An 18,826-nucleotide genomic window follows, 5' to 3' on the forward strand; every position below is an offset into this window, starting at 1 on the left:
CCTCTCTCCCGGGGAGAGGATAGCAAATACTCGTGGGTGGAGTTTTCAAGGTGAAAGGGGGGAGGTTTAAAGGAGATGAGGTGAGCAAGTCTTTCCCCAAACGCAGAGAGTGGGGGGTCACGGAGTGAATGGCCAGGGGCAGCAATTAAGATGCAGTTAGGCCCACGGACAGACCGTGTGCATTGGTTAAATTGGCATCAGGGCCAGTACAGATACCGTGGGCCGAAGGGCCTGCACCTGTACAGAATTGTTCTGCGTTAGTGAGTTTCAAGATTGTTTGAAGTCATTTCCCGCACAAAAGTATAAAGGAGAACAAAATAATCGTTACTCCGGACCCAGTGCAGCGCACAGAAAAAAATAAGAGGAGGAACACAGTAAATATAAATACATAAGACACATAGATTGATTGTATGTCCGTGAAGTGACTGGGCACAGGAGTGTCTGTACACAGGGTGACTGACAGGAAATGATAAGGTAGTGGTGTTTGGGGGTGTGGAGGGGTGGGTCGGTGGGTGGAGGGGTCGATCAGCCTCACTGCTTGGGGGGGAGTAACTGTTTTTGAGTCTGCTGGTCCTGGACTGGAAGCTTTTTGTCCTGACGGGAGTGGGACGAACAGTCTGTGATCGGGTGGGTGGGCTGGCCCCTTTCCCGGCAGCTTTCTGTATCTGTGTCCGGGATGGTGCTGGGCGAAACCTCGGGTGAGGCGCATTTTCCACGGGTAACAGTGAACCGAGCAACGAAGGATCACCGCATCGCCTCAAATCTGCTCCCACCGCCTCACTCTGCCGATATAAATTGGTCAGGAAGAGACCGAGAGAGGATTCAGGAGGAGTGTGACCCAGAGAATGGGACGGGGTGGGATGGTGTGGGTGGGGAAGGTGGACTTGCGCTGCAGTTGGACAGGTAAGGGTAAGGGCGTTCGGGGAACGGACTTGCAATGCACAAGTAGGCCCTTCGCCTCATCAAGTCCATTCTAGCCCACAGCCAGTCACTGACTCTGATCTCATCCCATTTGCCCTTCATTCACATCGACTGTTCCCCACTCCCCACAAGTTCCAGCCCCCACCCCGGTACTGGCCCGTGCTGTCACTGGGACGTGGGGAGTAACGGAGGAGCCGGGGGGTGGGGGGACACACTCGGGGCAGCCGGCAGCGCCCCGCCATGCACCGAGGGAGCGCAGGACCCGGGAGACACCCAGGCGAGCGCTGAGCCGGCGGGCTGAAGCGACACCGCCCGGCCGTCAGGGGGCGCCGGCGGGCCCGGGCCGCTCACTGCGCCTGCGTGGCCGAGCTTCCCTCTGACGGCCGGAGCGGGGAATTGCACTTCCGGTGGAGTCTGAGGTAGTGGTGAAGGGGAGGGAGGAGGGGAAAAGACGAGACGAGGAGGGGAGGGAGGGGAGGGGAGAGGGGAGGGAGGGGAGGAAGGAGGAAGAGGAGGAGGGAGGGGAAGAGGAGGAAGGGAGGGGAAGAAGGGGAGGGAGGGGAAGAAGGGGAGGGAGGGGAAGAAGGGGAAAGGGAGGGAGGGGAAGAAGGAGGGGGTAGAGGAAGGAGGGGAAGAAGGGGAGGGAGGGAGGGGAAGAAGGGGATGGAGGGGAAAGCAAGGAAGATGGGGAGAAAAAGGAAGGGGGAAAAGGTAGGGAGGGAATAAAGGGAGGGGGAAAGCGAGGAGGGAGGATAGGGAAGAAGGGGAAGAGGGAGGGGAAGAAGGGGAGAAGAGGGGTAGGGAGAGGAGAGAGGAAAGCAAGGAAGGGGAGTGGGAGGAAAGGGACGGGGAGGATGGAAGGGAGTAGGGGAGGGCAGGGGAGCAGAATGGAGGGGGGGGAGATGGTTGAGTGAGAGGAGAGTGAGGAGCAGACTGGGGAAAAGGGACTGAGCTTTCATCTTTTCCCCACCTCCTTCCTCGGTTTCGGACGGCCCCTCACTGCCTTGTTTCCAGCACTGGGACGCAGCGATGCAGAGGGAGCGGGAGGAAGGGGAAGCCCAGCCTCGGGGAAGGAGAGGCCGACACAGACCAGGCCGAGAGCAGGTGGGTGGTTCGACCTCTGTGTCTCACTGATTCCTCTCTGTACCCCTGATCCCTGACCCCTCCCTGTATCCCTTGACCCTGACATCTGAACGTCCCCCTGATCCCTCTCCATTCCCCGTGATCCCTCCCGTGAACTTCTGACCCCTCCCTGTCCCGTATCTCATTTCTGTCAACGTCCCGCTGACCGCTCCCTGTCTGTCCACAGGATCCCGACGTCCGGCTGTCCAAGGCTCTCTCATACGCCCTCCGGCACGGAGCCACTCAGCTCGGCCTGGAGTTGCAGAAAGGTAGGGGCCAGGGGGCTTCCCTGGCTGCGGAGGGTGTGGGGTGTCTCTTGTAGTTGTGATATGCTGAGGCAGGGAATCGGAATATCGGGATAGAGAAGGGAAGAGGTGTGTGAGGAGAAACGTGAGAGATTGTACCGGTGCTGGAAATCCGGAGCAACACACACAAAGGAGGAACTCAGCAGGTCGGGCAGCGTCTGTGGAGGTGAATAAACAGTCGACGTTTCAGGCCGAGACTCTTCATCAGGAGGTTGTGTTGGGTGGGAAAGGTGATGGAACGGGAACAATGGTGGGTAGAGGGACACACAACAGCGGGGCGGGACCGATTGGGAAGGGGAAGTTTTAAAGATTGGCTTCATTTGTCACACGCACAGTGAAATGCATCGTTTTCCGTCAGCAACCAACGCAGTCTGGGGACGTGCTGGGGTCAAGCGTCTCCACGCTCCCAGTTCCAACACAGCACGACCACAGCTCACCGACCCTAACCCCTACGTCTTTGGGATGGGGGAGGGAAGCAGAGGACAGCCGCGCGGTCACCTCTGGCAGACGGTGGCAGGGGCTGGACCCGGGGTCGCTGGCGCTGTAACGGTTTGTGCAAACTGCTGTGATACTCTGCCATTGGAAGCTTCTGATTGTGCTCGGTGCTGGTCACCCACCGACAGGAAGGATCTCAATAAGACTGAACGAGCCCGGAGAGAATTTACAAGCATGTTGCCGGGACTTGATGACCTGAGTTATAAGACCTGACTGCCATATGTTGAAAGATTGGAGCGGCTGGGCTTGTATACACTGGAATTTAGAAGGATGAGAGGGGATCTGATTGAAACATGTAAGATTATTAAGGGATTGGACATGCTGGAGGCAGGAAACATGATTCCGATGTTGGGGGAGCCCAGAACCAGAGGCCACAGTTTGAGAATAAGGGGTAGGCCATTTAGAACGGAGTTGAGGAAAAACTTTTTCACCCAGAGAGTTGTGGATCTGTGGAATGCTCTGCCCCAGAAGGCAGTGGAGGCCAATTCTCAGGATTCTTTCAAGAAAGAGTTAGATAGAGCTCTTAAAGATAGCGGAGTGAAGGGATACGGGGAGAAGGCAGGAAAAGGGTTCTGATTGTGGATGATCAGCCATGATCACAGTGAATGGTGGTGCTGGCTCGAAGGGCTGAATGGCCTACTCCTGCACCTATTGTCTGTTGTCTATAAGGAAAGACTGAATAGGTTAAGACTTCATACGTTGGAACATAGAAGATTGAGAGGAGATTTGATGGAGGTTGACAAAATTCTGAGGGGGATAGATCGGGTAAATGCCAGCAGACTTTTTCCATTGAGGTTGGGTGGGACTACAACCAGAGGTCACAGGTTAAAGGGTGAAAGGTGAGAAGTTTAAGGGGAACACGAGGGGAAACTTCACTCAGAGGGTGGCAAGAATGTGAAATGAGCAGACAGCACAAGTGGTGGACGCGAGCTCGATTTCAACGTAAGAGGAATTTAGATTAGTACGTGAATGGGAGGGGTGTGGAGAGCTATGGTCCTGGCACAAGATGATAGCACTAGGCAGAATAACACTTCAGTACAGACCGGATGGGCCGAGAGGTCTGTTTCTGTGCTGTAGTGCTCTGTGGCCCTGTCCTCTGCAGAGTTAGGGGAGTATGTTTGGGGGTACGCTGCTCTGCCGCCCCCAGTACGTAGTGTCTGCCCGTTCTCCCACAGACGCCGTTCAGCCGCCCCCCAGTACAGTAACGTCTGCCTGTTCTCCTGCAGACGCCGCTCTGCCGCCCCCCCAGTACAGTAACGTCTGCCTGTTCTCCCGCAGACGCCGCTCTGCCGCCCCCCCAGTACAGTAACGTCTGCCCATTCTCCCGCAGACGCCGCTCTGCCTTCCCCCAGTACAGTAATGTCTGCCGTTCTCCCGCAGACGCCGCTCTGCCGTCCCCCAGTACAGTAACGTCTGCCTGTTCTCCCGCAGACGCCGCTCTACCGCCCCCCCAGTACAGTAACGTCTGCCCATTCTCCCGCAGACGCCGTTCGGCCGCCCCCCCAGTACAGTAACGCCTGCCCATTCTCCCGCAGACGCCGTTCGGCCGCCCCCCCCAGTACAGTAACGCCTGCCCATTCTCCCGCAGACGCCGCTCTGCCGTCCCCCAGTACAGTAACGTCTGCCCATTCTCCCACAGACGCCGCTCTGCCGCCCCCCCCCCAGTACAGTAACGTCTGCCCATTCTTCCACAGATGCTGTTCGGCTGCCCCCAGTACAGTAACGTCTGCCCGCTCTCCCACAGACGCCGCTCTGCCATCCCCCAGTACAGTAACGTCTGCCTATTCTCCCACAGACGCCGTTCGGCTGCCCCCCCAGTACAGTAACGTCTGCCCGTTCTCCCACAGACGCTGTTTGGCTGCCAGAGTACAGTAATGTCTGTCCATTCTCCCACAGACGCCGTTCGGCCGCCCCCCAGTACAGTAACGTCTGCCCATTCTCCCACAGACGCCATTCGGCTGCCCCCCCCAGTACAGTAACGTCTGCCCGTTCTCCCGCAGACGCCGCTCTGCCACCCCCCAGTACAGTAACGTCTGCCCATTCTTCCACAGACGCCATTCGGCTGCCCCCCCAGTACAGTAACGTCTGCCCGTTCTCCCGCAGACGCCGCTCTGCCACCCCCCAGTACAGTAACGTCTGCCCATTCTCCCACAGACGCCGTTCGGCTGCCCCCCCAGTATAGTAACGTCTGCCCGTTCTCCCACAGACGCCGTTCGGCTGCCCCCCCCAGTACAGTAACGTCTGCCCGTTCTCCCACAGACGCCGTTCAGCTGCCCCCCCCAGTACAGTAACGTCTGCCCGTTCTCCCACAGACGCCGTTCGGCTGCCCCCCCAGTATAGTAACGTCTGCCCGTTCTCCCACAGACGCCGTTCGGCTGCCCCCCCAGTACAGTAACGTCTGCCGTTCTCCCCGCAGACACTGTTCGGTCACCTTCAGTACGTAACATCAGCCTGTTCTCCCCGCAGACGGATTCCTGCCCGTCGACGCCATTCTGCGACACCCCCAGTTCAGGCGTTACACGCTACAGGACGTCCAGCGGGTGGTGGACACAAACGACAAGCGGCGGTTCGCCCTGCACACGGACCCCGCGACTGGCTCGCTGCAGATCCGGGCCAACCAGGGGCACACGCTGCAGGTACGCGAGAACTCGGGGCCGGAGTCGGTCGGAGCCGGACGAGACCTGGGTGAGGCCTGGTTTGGGGGTGTGGCGTGCGCTGGTTTGGTTGCCTTACCTGCCAGAAAGATGCCAAACAAAAAGACTGAAAGAGCGCAGAGAAAATCAACGAGGGTGTTACCGGGACTTGAGGGTCGGATTTGTGGGGAGAGGTTGGTGGGGAGGGGTTGCAGCGACAATATCGCGACTGCACTCAGGGGAGACACAACGGAGGGGTCACACACTGAGTCTGTTTGGGTTGAACTCGGGAATAGGAAGGGTGCGATCGTGCAGATGAGATTCTACGACAGCTGCAGCATAACCTCTCTGCTCTTGCATTCTAACCCTCTTGCAGTGGAGATCAGCGTTCCGTTGATCACCCGTTGCACCTGCAAACCCACCCTCTGCGATGTGTTCGCGGGCGCCCCCACCCCCCGCACAAAGTCACGCTGCGGCCTTTCACGATTTCGAGAATAAACTGATCCTTCCACAGTGGATGACCTCACATTCACCAGCGTTGGTGAGGTGAGGAGGAATCTCTTCAGACGGGGAGTAGTGAATCTGTGGAGCTTGATGACCAAGTCATTGGATATATTGAAGATGGAGGTTGAAAGGTTCCTGATCAGCCAGGGTGTCAAAGGTTACGGGGAGAAGGCAGGAGAATGGGGTTGAGAGGGATAGTAAACCAGCCATGATGGAATGGTGGAGCATACTCGATGGGCTGAATGGCCTAATTCAGCTCCTATGACTTGTGGTCCAAGTCAGATTGAGTACAACCATTAGATCATAGGACATAGGAGCATAATCAGGCCATTCAGCCCATCGAGTCTGTTCTGCCATTTCATCATGGCTGATTTACTCTCAACTCCATTCTCCGGCCTTCTCCCCGTAACCTTTGACACCTTGACTAATCAGGAACCTATCAACCTCCGCCTTAAATATACCCAATGACTTGGCTTCCACAGCTGTCTGTGGCAATGAATTCCACAAATTCACCACCCCTCAGCTAAAAAAAAGAATTCTCCTCATCTCCGTTTTAAGTGTTCGACCCTGGTTCAGAGATGACACCCTCTAGTCCTAGACCTCCCCACTACGGGGAGTATCCTCTCCGCATCCACTCTATCTGTGTCCTCTGGTACTAGACTCCCCACTATAGGAAACATCCTCTCCACATCCACTCTATCTGTGTCCTCTGTTCCTAGACTCCCCCACTATAGGAAACATCCTCTCCACATCCACTCTATCTGTGTCCTCTGGTCCCAGACTCCCCCACTATAGGAAACATCCTCTCCACATCCACTCTATCTGTGTCCTCTGGTCCCAGACTCCCCCACTATAGGAAACATCCTCTCCACATCCACTCTATCTCGGCCTTTAAACATTCGATAGGTTTCAATGAGATTCTTCCAAACTCCGGTGTGTAAAGGCCCAGAACCATCAAACACCCTCATATCATAAGCCTTTCATTCCTGGAATCATTTTTGTGAACTGTCTCCAATATCAGCCCTTCCTTTCTTAAATACTGGGCCCAAACCTGCTCACTATACTCCAAGTGAGGCCTCATCAGTGCTTTATAAAGTCTCAACATTACATCCTTGATTCTATATTCTAGTTCACTCAAAATGAATGCTAACGTTGCATTTTCCTTCCTCACCGCGGATTTAACCTGCAAGTTAACCTTTAGGGAATCATGAGTAAGGACTCCCCGAAGTCCCCTTGCACCTCAGTTTTCTGAATTTTCTCCCTGTTTATAAAATAACTGAAGTTCTATTCCTTCTCAAAGTACATGACCAAACACTTCCTAACACTGTGTTCCATCTGCCATTTCTTTGCCCGTCCTCCTAATCTCACTAAGTCCTTCCGTAGCCTCTCTACTTCCTCAAAACTACCTGCCCCTCCACCTATCTTCATATCAGCTGCAAACTTTTCAACAAAGACATCAATTCCATTATCCAAATCATTGATATATCACATAAATATGATTGGTCCCAACGCAGACCCCCGTGGAACCCACTGGTCACTGATAGCCACCGGAAAAGGCTCCCTTTATTCCCACTCTTTGTCTCCTGCCAGTCAGCAACTGCTTTATCCATGCTAGAATCTTTCCTGTAATACCATGGGCTCTTATCTTGCTAAGCAGCCTCATGTGTGGCACGTTGTCAAAGGCCTTCTGAAAATCCAAGTACACAACATCAACTGATTCTCCTTTGTCTATCCTGCCTGTTATTTCTTCAAAGAATTCCAACGAATTTGTCAGGCAAAATTTTCCCTTAAGGGAACCATGCTGACTACAGCCTGTTTTATCATGTGCCTCCAAGTACCCCAAAACCTCATCCTTGACAATCGACTCCAACATCTTCCCAACCACTGAGGTCAGACTAACTGCCTTATAATTTCCTTTCTTCTCCCTCTCTCCCTTCTTGAAATGGAGTGACATTTGCAATTTTCCAACCTCCCAGAACCATGCCTGAACCTAGTGATTCTTGAAAGATCATTAGTAATTCCTCCACAATCTCTTCAACCACCTCTTTCAGAACCCTGGGGTGTAGTCCATCTCGTCCAGGTGACTCGTCTACCTTCAGACCTTTCAGCTTCCCGAGGATCTTCGCCCCAGTAGTAGAAACTGCAGCCACTACCGCCCCCTGACACTCTCGAGCATCAGGCATACGGCTAGAGTCTTCCACAGTGAAGAAGTGCAAAATACTTACTCAGTCTGTCTGCCATCTCCTTGTCCCCCATTGGTACCTCTCCAGGAACATTTTCCAGCAGTCTGATATCTACCCTCACCTCCCTTTACTCTTTTATATATCTAGAAAAGAAAAACTTGGTACCCTCTTTGATACTATCGACTTGATATTTCATCTTTTTGCTTCTTATGGCTGTTGCTTTTTTTTTCCAAAGTTTCCCAATCCTTTAACATCTCACTAATTTTTACTCTATGTGCTCTCTGTTATGTTTTTATGTTGGCCTTAACAGACATCCCACCCTGCAAAAACTCATCTCAAGGAGGTAGCGCCATCAATTTGCGGGAGACTTCCAGGAGAGGTGGGATGTCTGCAATAGAGTAGCTCCTTAGCAGCCGGCCAGCTAGTTTAAATAACGTTAGCTATGCTAATGAACGAATGACACCTGTTAAACTCACCTCAACATGTCTTTTACAGTCTTAACCCACCATGGAAAATAGAAAAGTCACTGTTGCAAACAGTGCAGCGAGCAACACTGTCACTATTTTGACCCCTATTAGGCAGGGGTACACTTTAGTGTAGTCTGGGGTGACGTATGTTTTATATTTTTTTTGGAACACTCCACCATGGCGCGCTGTCTCTCTCTCTCATCACTCGCGCTGTCTCGCTTGCTTTCGCTCTCGCTCGCACGCTCTCTCTCACGCTCGCTTGCTTGCTCTCGAGCTCTCTCTCACGCGCGCTCTCTCTCTTTGGTCACTCGCGCGTTCTCTCTTGTTTTCTCTCGCTCGCTCTCAAAAAAATTGATTTTCGTGATATTGTATATAATTTGCGGGCATCAGGGAGCCACTATTCATATGCGGGAGACTCCCGGAAGTTCCGGGAGAGGTGGGATGTCTGCCTTAGCGTTGCTTTCCAGCCTCAGTTCTGTCGTGGTGTCTTTAGAACACTGCTTCGTTCAGGAAGTATATATCTTGCATCTTTGAGATTGCTCCTGGAAACTTTATCTGTTGCTGTTCTACCATCATTCTTGCTAGTGTCCCTTTCCAGTCAACTTCGGCCAGCTCCTCTCTCACGCCTCTGTAATTCCCTTTACTCCACTGTGATACTGATAGATCTGACTTTAATTTCTCCCTCTCAAACCACAAGACAATGTCTATCATATTATGATCAGTGTCAGCATTCATTTCAAGAGGTCTAGAATACAAGAGCAGGGATGTGATGCTGAGGCTTTATAAGGCACAGGTGAGGCCTCACCTTGAGTATTGTGAACAGTTTTGGGCCCCTCATCTTAGAAAAGATGTGCTGGCATTGGAGAGAGTCCAGAGGAGGTTCACAAGGATGATTCCAGGAGCGAAAGGGACTTTTGATAGCTCTGGGTCTGTACTCAGTGGAATTTAGAAGGATGAGCGGGGGAATCTCATTGAAACCTTTCGAATGTTGAAAGGCCTAGACAGAGTAGATGTGGAAAGGATGTTTCCCGTGGTGGGAGAGTCTAGGACAAGAGGGCATGGCGGAAGTGCCCTTTCAAAACAGATGCAGAGAAATTTCTTTAGCCAGAGGGTGGTGAATTTGTGGAATTTGTTGCGACACACAGCCGTGCAGGCCAGGTCGTTGGGTGTATTTAAGGCAGAGATTGATAGGTTCTTGATTGGACATGACATCAAAGGTTACGGGGAGAAGGCCATGGAATGGGGGTTGACGAGAGGGAGAAAGGATCAGCCATGATTGAATGGAAGAGCAGACTTGATGGGCCAAATGGCCTAATTCTGCTCCTGTGACTTATGGTCTTATTGTTTCCCAGTGGTTCCTTTACCTTAAGCTCCCTAATCAACACCCAATCCAGAAAAGCTGATCCCCTAGTGGGCTCAACCTCAAGCTGCTCTAGGAATTCTCATAGGAATCTACAAATTCTCTCTCTGGGGATCCAGCGCCAACCTGATTTTCCCAACCTACCTGCATATTGAAATCCCCCATGACTATTGTAACATTGCCCTTTTGGCATGCATTTTCTATCTCCTGTTGTAGTTTGTAGCCCACATCCTGGCTACTCTTTATAGGCCTTTTACCCTTGCATTTCCTGAGCTCTACCCACAATGATCCTACATCTTCCGATCTTAGTCACCTTTTTCTAAGGAGCTGATTTAATTTTTTACCAACAGAGCCCCCCAACCCCCTCTGCCTACCTGCCTGTCACTTCAATATAATGTGTATCCTTGAATGATACGGAGCAAGAAGGCTGCGGGTGAACAGCTAAGGCTTTCCGGAGCGAAGGCAGTTTTACTGCTCGGGGTAAAAGAGAGGCAAGACTGCGCAGGTGCGTGACGTCAGCCAGTGCAGCGGGAAAAGTTTAAAAAGAAGACCGCCATTTCCAGTGGGCATCTTTTGGAGTGGGCAGCGCAGTGAGAGGTGGCAGACTGATAGGGCTTTGTCTCAACGGGCTTAGGCGGTAATGAGGCGAAGTAGGTTTACCTGTGTTAATTGTGGAAACGAAGTTGTGTGTGTGTGTGTGTGTGTGTGTGTGTGAGGCCGGTTTTCTGTGCTCGGTGCCAGATGTGGGAGGTCCTGGAGTCTCCCAGCCTCCTGGACGGACATATCTGCACCCGGTGTGTCGAGCTGTGGCTCCTAAGGGATCGCGTTAGGGAATTGGAGTTGCAGCTCGATGACCTTCGTCTGGTCAGGGAGAGCGAGGAGGTGATAGAAAGGAGTTGTAGGCAGGTGGTCACACTGGGGCTATGAGAGACAGACAAGTGGGTCACAGTCAGGAGAGGGAAGGAGAAGAGACAGGTATTAGAGAGTACCCCTGTGGCTGTACCCCTTGACATTAAGTACTCCTGTTTGAGTACTGTTAGGGGGGACAGCTTACCTGGGGGGAAACAACAGTGGCCGCACCTCTGGCTTAGAGTCTGGCCCTGTGGCTCAGAAGGGTAGGGAAAGGAAGAGGATGGCAGCAGTATAGTGGACTCTATAGTTAGTGGGACAGACGGGCGATTCTGTGGATGCAGAAAAGAAACACGGATGGTAGTTTGCCTCCCAGGTGCCAGGATCCAGGATGTTTCAGATCGCGTCCACGATATCCTGCAGTGGGAAGGTGAACAGCCAGAGGTCGTGGTACATATTGGTACCAATGACATAGGTAGGAAAAGGGAGGAGGACCTGAAAACAGACGACAGGGAGTTAGGAAGGAAGTTGAGAAACAGGCCCTCAAAGGTAGTAATCTCGGGGTTACTGCCTGTGCCATGTGACAGTGAGTATGGGAACAGAGTTCGGTGGAGGATAAATGTGTGGCTGAGGGATTGGAGCAGGGGGCAGGGATTCAGATTTCTGGATCATTGAGACCTCTTTTGGGGCAGGTGTGACCTGTACAAAAAGGACGGATGCACTTGAGTCCCAGAGGGACCAATATCCTGGCAGGGAGGTTTGCTACTGGGGAGAGTTTAAACTAGAATTGTTGGGCAGTGGGAACCGAACTGAAGAGACTGGTGAAGAGCAGATTGGCTCACAAATAGAGAAAGCTTGGAGATGGTGTGTGAAGGAGGATAAGCAGGTGATAGAGAAGGTACGTGCTCAGACTGACGGTTTGAGATGTGTCTGTTTTAACGAAAGGAACATTGTGAAGAAAGCGGATGAGCTTAGAGCGTGGATCAGTACTTGGAGCTATGATGTTGTGGCCATTACAGAGACTTGGATGGCTCAGGGACAGGAATGGTTACTTCAAGTGCCAGGTTTTAGATGTTTCAGAAAGGACAGGGAGGGAGGCAGTAGAGGTGGGGACATGGCACTGTTGATCAGAGGTAGTGTCACGGCTGCAGAAAAGGAGGAAGTCATGGAGGGATTGTCTACGGAGTCTCTGTGGGTGGAGGTTAGGAACAGGAAGAGGTCAATAACTGTACTGGGTGTTTTTTATAGGCCACCCAATAGTAACAGGGACATTGAGGAGCAGACAGCGAGACAGATCCTGGAAAGGTGTAATAATAAGAGTTGTCGTGATGGGAGATTTTAATTTCCCGAATGTCGATTGGCATCTCCCTCGAGCAAGGGGTTTAGATGGGGTGGAGTTTGTTAGGTGTGTTCAGGAAGGTTTCCTGACACAGTATGTAGATAAACCTACAAGAGGAGAGGCTGTACTTGATCTGGTATTGGGAAATGAACCTGGTCAGGTGTCAGATCTGTCAGTGGGAGAGCATTTTGGAGATAGTGATCACAATTCTATCTCCTTTACCATAGCATTGGAGAGGGATAGGAACAGACAAGTTAGGAAAGAATTTAATTGGAGTAAGGGGAATTATGAGGATATCAGGCAGGAACTTGGAAGCTTAAATTGGGAACAGATATTCTCAGGGAAAAGTACGGAAGAAATGTGGCAAATGTTCAGGGGATATTTGTGTGGAGTTCTGCATAGGTACGTTCCAATGAGACAGGGAAGTTATGGTAGGGTACAGGAACTGTGGTGTACAAAGGCTGTAATAAATCTAGTCAAGAAGAAAAGAAAAGCTTACAAAAGGTTCAGAGAGCTAGGTAATGTTAGAAATCTGGAAGATTATAAGGCTAACAGGAAGGAGCGTAAGAAGGAAATTAGGAGAGCCAGAAGGGGCCATGAGAAGGCCTTGGCAGGCAAGATTAAAGAAAACCCCAAGGCATTCTACAAGTATGTGAAAAGCAAGAGGATAAGACGTGAGAGAATAGGACCAATCAAGTGTGACAGTGGAAAAGTGTGTATGGAACCAGAGGAAATAGCAGAGGTACTTAATGAATACTTCACTTCAGTATTCACTGCGGAAAAGGATCTCGGTGATTGTAGGGATGACTTGCAGCAGACTGAAAAGCTTGAGCATGTAGATATTAAGAAAGAGGATGCGCCGGAGCTGTTGGAAAGCATCAGGTTGGATAAGTTGCCAGGACCGGATGATCCTGTGGGAGGCGAGGGAGAGGATTGATGAGCCTCTGGCGATGATCTTTGCATCATCAATGGGGACAGGAGAGGTTCAGAGGATTGGAGGGTTGCGGATGTTGTTCCCTTATTCAAGAAAGGGAGTAGAGATAGCCCAGGAAATTATAGACCAGTGAGTCTTACTTCAGTGGTTGGTAAATTGATGGAGAAGATCCTGAGAGGTAGGATTTATGAACATTTGGAGAGGTATAATATGATTATGAATAGTCAGCATGGCTTTGTCAAGGGCAGGTCATGCCTTATCAGCCTGATTGAATTTTTTGAGGATGTGACTAAACACATTCATGAAGGTAGAGCAGTAGATGTAGTGTATATGGAATTCAGCAAGGCATTTGATAAGGTACCCCATGCAAGGCTTATTGAGAAAGTAAGGAGGCATGGGATCCAAGGGTTCATTGCTTTGTGGATCCAGAACTGGCTTGCTCACAGAAGGCAAAGAGTGGTTGTAGACGGGTCATATTCTGCATGGAGGTCAGTGACCAGTGGAGTGCCTCAGGGATCTGTTCTGGGACACCTTCTCTTTGTGATTTTTATAAATGACCTGGATCAGGAAGTGGAGGGATGGGTTAGTAAGCTTGCTGATGACACAGAAGTTGGGGGTGTTGTGGACAGTGTGGAGGGCTGTCAGAGGTTACAGCGGGACATTGATAGGATGCAAAACTGGGCTGAGAAGTGGCAGATGTAGTTCAACCCAGATAAGTGTGAGGTGGTTCATTTTGGTAGGTCAAATATGATGGCAGAATATAGTATTAATGGTAAGACTCTTGGCAGTGTGAAGGATCAGAGGGATCCTGGGGTCCGAGTCCATAGGACACCCAAAGCTGCTGTGCAAGTTGACTCTGTGGTTAAGAAGGCATACGGTGTATTGGCCTTCATCAATCGTGGAATTGAATTTAGGAGCCGAGAGGTAATGTTGCAGCTATATAGGACCCTGGTCAGACCCCACTTGGAGTACTGTGCTCGGTTCTTGTCGCCTCACTACAGGAAGGATGTGGAAACCGTAGAAAGCATGCAGAGGAGATTTACAAGGATGTTGCTTGGATTGGAGAGCATGCCTTATGAGAATACGTTGAGTGAACTTGACCTTTTCTCCTTGGAGCGATGGAGGATGAGAGGTGACCTGATAGAGGTGTATAAGATGATGAGAGGCATTGATCGTGTGGATAGTCAGAGGCTTTATCCCAGGGCTGAAATGGTTGCCACAAGAAGACACAGGTTTAAGGTGCTGGGGAGTAGGTACAGAGGAGATGTCAGGGGTAAATTTTTATGCAGAGAGTGGTGAGTGCGTGGAATGGGCTGCCGGCAACGGTGGTGGAGGCGGATACGATAGGGTCTTTTAAGAGACCCCTGAACAGGTACATGGAGCTTAGAAACATAGAGGGGTGTGGGTAAGTCTAGTAATTTCTAAGCTAGGGACATGTTCGGCACAACTTTGTGGGCGGAAGGGCCTGTATTGTGCTGTATGTTTTCTATGTTTCTACGTTAAACTCCCAGCTGTGATCTTCCAGCCATGACTCAGTGATGCCCAGAACATCATACCTGTCAATCTCCAACTGATTATCTACCTTATCTGTAAGATATAGGGTAGATATAGATGGATTTAACCTATGTATATCTCTCTGCAGACTCTCTGCATCCTCTGCACAATTTGGAGGGAGCTTCACTCTGTGTCTGACCCCAGGAGTGTGTGATGGGACGGTGTGGAGGGAGCTTCACTCTGTGTCTGACCCCGGGAGTGTGTGATGGGACGGTGTGGAGGGAGCTTCACTCTGTGTCTGACCCGGGGAGTGTGTGATGGGACGGTGGGGAGGGAGCTTCACTCTGTGTCTGACCCCGGGAGTGTGTAATGGGATGGTGTAGAGGGAGCTTCACTCTGTGTAAATTTTCCGAACTGTTTGTGTTGGAAGGTGGAGGAGCTTGAACTGACCCCGATATCCCTGGGCGGTGGCAATCTCCCAGCACAGGCTGTCCACGGGACCTACCTCCGCCACTGGCCCCTGATCAAGGCGCAGGGGCTGAGGCGCCAGGCTCGCCAGCACATCCACCTGGCTCCGGGACTGCCCGAGGACGGCAGTGTCATCAGCGGTGAGTTAACAAAGCGTTTCTGCCCTCTGGCCGAGACATGAGCGCATCTGGGAGACTCTCTGATGTGTCTGCGTCTGGTAGCGTGGGTGGTGCCCTCTCTGACTCTGGCATCAGAGAGGGTGCAGAGGAGATTTACCAGGATGCTGCCTGGATTAGAGAGCGTGTCTTGTGAGGAGAGGTTGAACGAGGTGGGGCTTTTCTCTCTGGAGTGAAGGAGGATGAGAGGTGACTTGATAGAGATGTACAAGATGGGGGATTGGGGGAGGAGGAAGGTGCTAGTAGGATATACAGGCAATGGGTAATTAATTATGTACCTCCTGTACCTAATAAAATGGCCACTGAGTGTGTGTCCATGGTCTTTTGTTTCCATAGCCCATCCACTTCAAGGTTCAACGTGCTGTGCGTTCAGAGATGCTCTTCTGCACACCGCTGTTGTAACACGTGGTTATCTGATTACTATCAGCTTGAATCAGTCTGGCCATTCTCCTCTGGCCTCTCGCATACATTTTCACCCACACAACTCCAGCTCAATGGATGTTTTTTCAAATTTTTCACACTATTCTCTGTAATCTCTGTAACAGGGGTTCATGGGTCCCTTGGTCCGTGGCATAAAAAAGGCTTGGAACCCCTTCTCGTGTGTGAAAATCCCACGAGCTCAGCAGTTTCTGAGATACTCAGAAACCAGTCTGGCACTAACAATCATTCCACAGTCAAGGTGACTTAGATCGCACTCCTTCCCCAGTCTGATGTTTGGTCTGAACAACAACTGAACCTCTTGACCGTGCCTACGTGCTCTTATGCGCGGAGTTGCTGCCACGTGATTGGCTGATTGGATTTTTGAAGTGGCCCCTGAGTGTCGAACTTCAGCCCACAGCCAGGCCCTTCAGGGTCTCGGCAGAGAACAAATGCTGCGTGGTGTCCGGATCCCAAAAAAGTGGATTTAAAATCGGCAAACTGTTGCTATGGATTAGATTAGGTTAGCGTTGTCAGTTCCTCCCACTCCCAAGAGGGAGGAGGCTACGTAGCATCCACGCCAGGACCACCAGACTCAAAAATGGTTGTTTTCCCCAAGCAGTGAGGCTGAGCCACCCCCCCCACCCACTAATCCACACCCCCAACCACCACTACTTTATCATTTCCTGTCAGAGTCACCTATGTACAGACACTGCTGTGCCCAGAGTCACTTTATGGACATACAATCAATCTATGTATATAAGCTATCTTATCTGTTTATATTTATTGTGTTTTTTTAAATTCTGTTTTTTATTTGTGCTGCATCAGATCCGGAGTAACAATTTTGTTTCCCTTTACTGGAAATGATGTTAAACAATCTTTAATTATTATTTACCACGTACATCGTGACAACATTGAAACACAGTGAAAGACATCGTTTGCATTAATGACCAACGCAGTCCGAGGATGTGTCGCCACGTTTCTGACGCCAACGTGGCGTGCCCACAGCCCCCTAACCCAAACGGCTTTGGGATGTGGGAGGGAACCCAGGTGGTCTGGGGAGAACATACCAACTCCTTACAGACTGCACCAGGAGTTGATCGCCAGTGCTATGAAGCGCTGGACTAACTGCTGCAGTACTGTTTCAGAATCAGGTTTAATATCACTGGCATATGTTGTGTTTGTTTTGCATCAGCAGTACATTGCGATGCGTAACGTAGTATTATAAATTACAATATATAAAGAAAACGTATTAACTAAGTGGTGTGAAAAAAGAGCGGAGTATTGTGGGGTTTCCCTGGGGTGTGTGGTCTGCCTGGAAGTCCATCTCGGTTGTCATCTCCGGAGTTGCCCTTCTCTCAGCCCCGTGTCCTCTCTCGCAGGAATGAGGAGCAGCTGTGAACTGGCGATCTTCGTCGAGCTGGAGAAGGCTCTGAACGGTGAGTCTCTCACAGTCCCTCTCCCTGTGATCCGAACGAAGAGTGGAGGCTGGCTCTGAGTGCAGGGACAGGCTGGGCCAGGTTAGCGAACGGGGGTGTGCCAGTATTTATCTCAGTCTGAGGAGCCCTGTAGGTGAACCCAGACCCTGGATTAGTACTGGAGTTGGAACCATTGTGCCACACAAGTTGATAGGGTGGTGACAGTGATCAGGGGATTGAGTTCAAGAGCCGTGAGGTAATGTTGCAGCTCGATAAAACCCTGGTCAGACCACACATGGAATATTGTGTTCAGTTCTGGTCACCTCACTGTAGGAAGGATGTGGAAGCTTTAGAGAGAGTGCAGAGGAGATTTAAGCAGGATGCTGCCTGGATTGGAGAGCAGGTCTTGAAGTTAGGTTGAGCGAGCTAGAGGGCTTTTTCTCTGGGGTGGAGCAGGAACTAGAGGTGTAAAAGATGATAATAAGCATAGATCAAGTCGGCAGCCAGAGACTTTCTCCCAGGGTGGAAGTGGCTAATACGATGGGCCATAATTTTAAAGGTGATTGGAGGAAAGTATGGGGTGGAGGGGGGGATGCGTTGAACACACCGCCAAGGGTGGTAGTAGAGGCATTTAAGAAACTGGTCTATGTGGGAGTTGGTCAGCACAGCATTGTGTGCCAAGGGGCTGTGTTCTGTTTTCAAGATGGATGACGTACGGCAGACTTGCCTTGAGCAAGTCGGGAAGTTACGTTGCAGCTGTGGTCTGGCTACGTCTGTTGTATCGTTGCAGAAGAAGCCAGACAAATTTGGGTTGTTTTCTCTGGAGCGCTGGGGAGATCTGATAGAGGTTTATAAGATTATGAGAGGGACAGATAGGGGAGACAGTCCGAGTCCTTGAAACAGGCTGCTGGAAAAACAAATGACAATGGTGTTTAAGGCAGGGAATGGAGGGAAATAGGCAGGTGACATTACGGTGCATTGACCTGTGGTTAGCACAGACCCAGGAGCTAGTCTAACTTTGGGAATCTCCTGTTCTTTTTTCCCCCCAGATGGGATACCGTTCTATCTCTCCACCAACCAGGTGATACTAACTCCTGGCAACGAAGATGGGGTTTTACCCCCAAAATACTTCCAGAAAGTTCTCCAGTTAAAACCAACCAGTGAGTTTCTGACAATGATTGTTTTGCACTCAGATGGTGTTTTTGTGGGTAGGATGTCACTTTACTCTGTCCAATTTCCATACCCTCTTCTTAGTAAAGTGTGGGGGTATCTGCCTGGGGTATATAGATCAGTATCCTAATATCTTTTTAATCAGAGAAACTGGTTAGGAGGAGCAGGAACTAGATCGGACTGTCAGCTTTTTAAAAACCCATACACAAGCAAACGGATTCCCAAAAAATTCATGTGGTGGATCTCCAGCCTTAGGGGCAGAATTGGGCTGTTGGGGTGAGGAGGATGGCGTATATAGGGTTGGGGTTGCCGATTGTGGCAAGCCCCTTTGGAAACTGTTTGTGTTTTGTTCTGCAGGGCGATTGCTTCCCCTGCAGTGAGAAGCCTCAGACTGCGCATTGTGTACCAGCAGTGGGGGACATCTGGACTCTAAATGCAGAGAGAGACTCATCATTGGGTGCTGGCCACCACTGTAGCAGCAGAAACAACTGGATTATTTTGTCCTCTCTCTCAGTGCAATATACAACTACTGTGTGACTGCAGAGCGTCATCATTGCATGCTGAGTTCCCT

General features: G+C 51.0%; 1 protein-coding gene across 1 annotated transcript; it reads left to right on the forward strand.

Moving 5' to 3' along the window:
- Positions 1-1,811: 1,811 nt before the first annotated feature.
- Positions 1,812-18,790, forward strand: trpt1 (tRNA phosphotransferase 1). The gene is made up of 7 exons (XM_063036435.1): positions 1,812-2,025; positions 2,231-2,312; positions 5,310-5,479; positions 15,037-15,214; positions 17,050-17,106; positions 18,135-18,245; positions 18,613-18,790. The coding sequence occupies exons 1-7, from the start codon at positions 1,951-1,953 to the stop codon at positions 18,633-18,635; spliced, it is 696 nt and encodes a 231-aa protein (XP_062892505.1). The 5' UTR covers positions 1,812-1,950; the 3' UTR covers positions 18,636-18,790.
- The last annotated feature ends 36 nt before the right edge of the window (positions 18,791-18,826 follow it).

Source organism: Mobula hypostoma, chromosome 30, assembly GCF_963921235.1.
Source record: "Mobula hypostoma chromosome 30, sMobHyp1.1, whole genome shotgun sequence".
NCBI classification, from domain to species: Eukaryota; Metazoa; Chordata; class Chondrichthyes; order Myliobatiformes; family Myliobatidae; genus Mobula; species Mobula hypostoma.